This window comes from Morone saxatilis, unplaced genomic scaffold, assembly GCF_004916995.1.
Source record: "Morone saxatilis isolate NCDOM2014 unplaced genomic scaffold, NCSU_SB_2.0 Contig5, whole genome shotgun sequence".
Taxonomy (NCBI): domain Eukaryota; kingdom Metazoa; phylum Chordata; class Actinopteri; family Moronidae; genus Morone; species Morone saxatilis.
The window spans coordinates 16,875,362-16,879,511 of NW_023340095.1; the positions used below are offsets into that span (position 1 = coordinate 16,875,362).

The window sequence follows — 4,150 nt, forward strand, 5'->3', positions numbered from 1 at the left end:
GTATCGGAATCGGTATCGGGAGGGGAAAAATGGTATTAGAACATCTCTACTGGGAAGTTACTGACGAAGGCAAACCATCCTCCAGGTCCTCACTCAGACCTTAACCACAGACTACACTGCTGTAGCCTACGCTGTACGCCATTGTGGGCATTTATACTTGTGCACTGGTGTGTCTGCCACTGTGTTGAGTTTCTTTGTGTACTTCAAACAATAGTAAACTGAAACTCTCCCACATCTGTCTTCTCAATCTGTCTTGGGATTTCCTTGTTTAGTTTTTTTTGTTTCTCAACTGGCGAGCCACTTATTACAGAAAAGGAGGAGCCGCAAGAAAAAAGCTGGAAATACGAATTGGTTAATGGGAAGACAGAAGAGTCATGAATTGCCTAGTGAGTGGCCAATGTATAGGCAGCGAAATCCTTGTGTGTGTGTTGTGTGTGGGTTGTGTGTGTGTGTTTGAAAAAGGATTCTCAAACAGCATTATTAACTCATCTGGGTTTTGCATGAGTCGTTTCCCATTCTCAGGAAATACACGCACACTCCAGGAGGACCATTCACCAACATTTCTAGGGAGCATCAGAGGTTACGTCGTAACCATGACGTTGATTCGATGCAGAAGTATAAATCCGTCTTTCAACATCGACATCCATTTCAAAACAGGAACTTTAGTTGGGTGCTCTGCAATGAGTTTATTTCTTTCCCCAAATACAATTTAGGAAGAATGTGGCGTTTTCATTGGTATAAAAAGTTGCTTTGGTTAATATTATTTACAACTAATAGAGTAAACTGCTCAAAACATGAGAAATTATTTATAGGAAACAAATACATTGATATACATTGATATAAGGAGCTTTAACTGGTTATGAAGCAGACTCGATTTCATACCGATGCCTCTATATGACCTAAATAAGCACACCAGACCATCTGTGAGAAGACTGGCTATTTCTATACAGTTATTCTTCATGCCTGCCACTGGGTCATATTCGGCTGGATTCCCCTTGAAATCCATAACAGAGGTGGTGGAAGCTGTCACTTCATTGATCACCACCTACCTTTTTGTTGTACGGGTTGCTGATGACCAGAAAGGTATCGTCTGACCCCGACAGGATATATTCACCGGTGTCGCTCCAGGATATAGTGTTGACCTGTGGTCAGACAAGAACATGGATTATGCAAAGACACAGATATTTACGTTGCAGTTTACATTAGTGCTGAAGGATTAGTGGATGACTTACAGAAAATTATTGACAAATATTTTGATTATCAATTTGTTAAGTAATGTATCAAGAAAGAAAGCTGAACATTCATTGATTCCAGCTTCTCAAATGTAAGTAATTGTTGATTTTCCTCATTTTATATCATGGTAAATGAATGAAAAACAAGCAATTTGAAGCAGTCATCTTAGTGTTTGGAAAAATATTCTTTTTATGTACAAATATATTTTGTAAAAATATGCATTTTTCACAAATTTCTGACATTTTATAATGATTAAACCAGTCATTCCCAACCTGGCATCTGGACCATCATGAGGGGTCGCAAGACGAACATGAAGGGGTCATGAGACGATAATCAGGGGAGGAGGGGTAGTTTGTGAACATTTTTATTGTTTCGCCTCTAAACCTATTTAAATTTAAAGAAAATCAATATTTCCTTGTTTAATTCATCAACACCTTCTAACCGAGGTTATCATCTAACTACAGTCCCACATTTAACTCAATTTTAATCCACGAATCTAAAAGGAGAACAGTGCAGAACACCGAGTTCACTGTTTGCTCTCTCTCACTGTGGATCAATATTTCATTTCACCTGCTTGTTGTGGCTTCATTTAGCGTTTCATCACCACACCGTTGCTCTTCATTTCCACAGACTGCCTCTACTGCAATCAGTGAAATTACAGGGCCTGTATGAGCGAGTTCATCCTCATGATGTCCATTTACAACATCCTGCAAACTGAACCGAAAGCCTCAATCTTATAACACGTTTAAAATCGATTTCTGAGAAGCTGCACATCATCTGAAAGTAGGTTAAAATTTGATTGCGATGTAGATTGTAGGTGAATGTCTTCCGTCCCACACGTGATGCTAGATTAGCAGACAGACGACGGCGAGCAGATTCAGACGAAGAAGAGGATGAGGTGAACTAAATGTAGAGTGTCATGATGCCTTTCTTTAAAGTATCTTTCAGTATCTTGCGTAATATGGTACAACGTGGAGGCACAGCGATATTCACCTTCTACGGGCAGATTTTATCAGATTTGGTAAAAGCTACATTTAGTAAGATTTATTATTTTTTACGCTGTCAGCTGAGAATGTACTGAAAATCATTCTTTGACCAACAACAGAAAGCTGTGTCCTGCAACTGATTCAGATCAATTGCACAACACAGCTACTTCCCTGTTTTTACTGATTTTGCAATGTTTGATGGGACTCTTTCTTGCTCATCAGCTCCTAAACCAACAGCTGACATGGTGGAGGCGTACAGCTTTACACAGCCAATGTCATGACAGGCACAATTGTATTACTGGTTATTTATTTGCATGTGGGGTGGGAGCCATCTGGAGGTGTGTCCCTCTATTTGTTTAGTGCACTATGCAAAAAATATACTCAAAAGAAAAGAAATGCTAACTCAAAAAACAGATGATCATTACTTAGTTTACTAATAATAATTAGTAGTGAATCTGCTGATTTCTTTTTTGATTAATCATTTAGTCTATGAAACATCACAAAATTGTGCAACGACATGTAAAGCAGCAAACACTCAGATCGGAGATTGCTTAAAACATGAGAAACAATAATCAGTATAGTTGCTATTTTTTTGTTAAGGGACTAATCAGTGAATCGGCTCATTGTTTGAACTCTACTTTCTGCATCTACAAATACAGACTCCACCCAACACTGCAAGGGAATATGGAGAATATCAATTTCTAGAAGATATTTATTTCCCACAATGGAGCCAAAACAGCAGAACTCCTTAACTTTTCAGACACAGAGCGCAACAGGAACAAGTTCTGGTGCCCTCGTCTCGAAGTCAGAGTTTTCAGTTAGAGGCCTGAAATAAGGCTGTTAACACGAGCTTAAAGGACCAGTGTCAAGGGTTTAGTGGCATCTAGCAGGGAAGTTGGGCAGGGGGACGCTAACGTCTCGGTTGGCCTACAAAAATACGTCATCCCTGCAGCAGGGACCTCCAGACCAACTTTAGTGTCCAGGGTACATTAATGTATCTTCAGCAGTGAGAGATATATCTATACAGTCAGTGGAGCTCTTAGCAGCCTTCTTCTGCATAACCCTATTAGTTAATACTCCAGTGGTGTAGTCTCTCTGACCTCTGAGGAGAAAAGATGCTACACCATCCACTCCTCTAAAGTGGAAGCTTATATCTTTGTCTTAGATTGCTTTTTATCTCTTTGATTATATCTTTGATTATTAGACAGAAATAATGACATGTTACCAAGGGCCATCATTGCTTTCAGGAATTCAATTTATAACAATACGCAACAGAGAAAACCAGAAAAAAACATTTTAGAAGTTTTAGATGGTTTATGTTTTTACTCTAAACGCCTTGAACTGTCGATCATCTTTTTGTTAATCAGATAATTGATTAAGTTTCAGCACTAATTCAATCACTTTCCTGCCTCCAACGGTGCATAATGTTAACATTAATATCTCAGCTAATAATTAATAACAGCTACTTTATTAATAACACGCAATAAAAATGTTCCTCAAATTCTTTTTTACTGTCAGTTAGGTGTTATACTGAAGGGGACTTCCTGGACTCTCACGCTGTGGTTGTTTTGATGTTTTGGTGGAACTGCCGATCGGGCTGATAGTGTGACAGGACGTGTGACTGTTATGTCAGCTTCAGGTTTCTCAGAGGCATTAACCACCTGGCCTTAAGTCAAAGAGCTGCTCTCCGTCCGACACCGAGGCTCCACAAACTGACCCAGGAAACGTGGCACGATCTGGGGTGGTTGGGGTTTTTTTGTTTTTTCTTTACAAGACAACACAAACATTTATTTTTCCACTTACACAGCCATCATGTACATTCAGTGTCCCTTCGAGTTTAAGCCTCTGGACAAATTCTCTTCTACCTGTGAAAAGAGAGAAAACAATTGTACAACAATGCCAGATTTATTCAGATCTATCTATCTATCTAT

At 39.2% G+C, this 4,150-nt stretch overlaps 1 protein-coding gene across 1 annotated transcript in view; it reads right to left on the reverse strand.

Annotated features, from left to right (window-relative positions):
- dcaf6 (ddb1 and cul4 associated factor 6) overlaps positions 1 to 4,150 on the reverse strand; it is a gene marked incomplete in the record, with an annotated part of 19,944 nt that overhangs the window by 12,831 nt on the left and 2,963 nt on the right. The window contains 2 exon segments of the mRNA XM_035676632.1: positions 1,050 to 1,142; positions 4,023 to 4,084. Of these exon segments, the coding sequence (XP_035532525.1) occupies positions 1,050 to 1,142; positions 4,023 to 4,084 (155 nt within the window).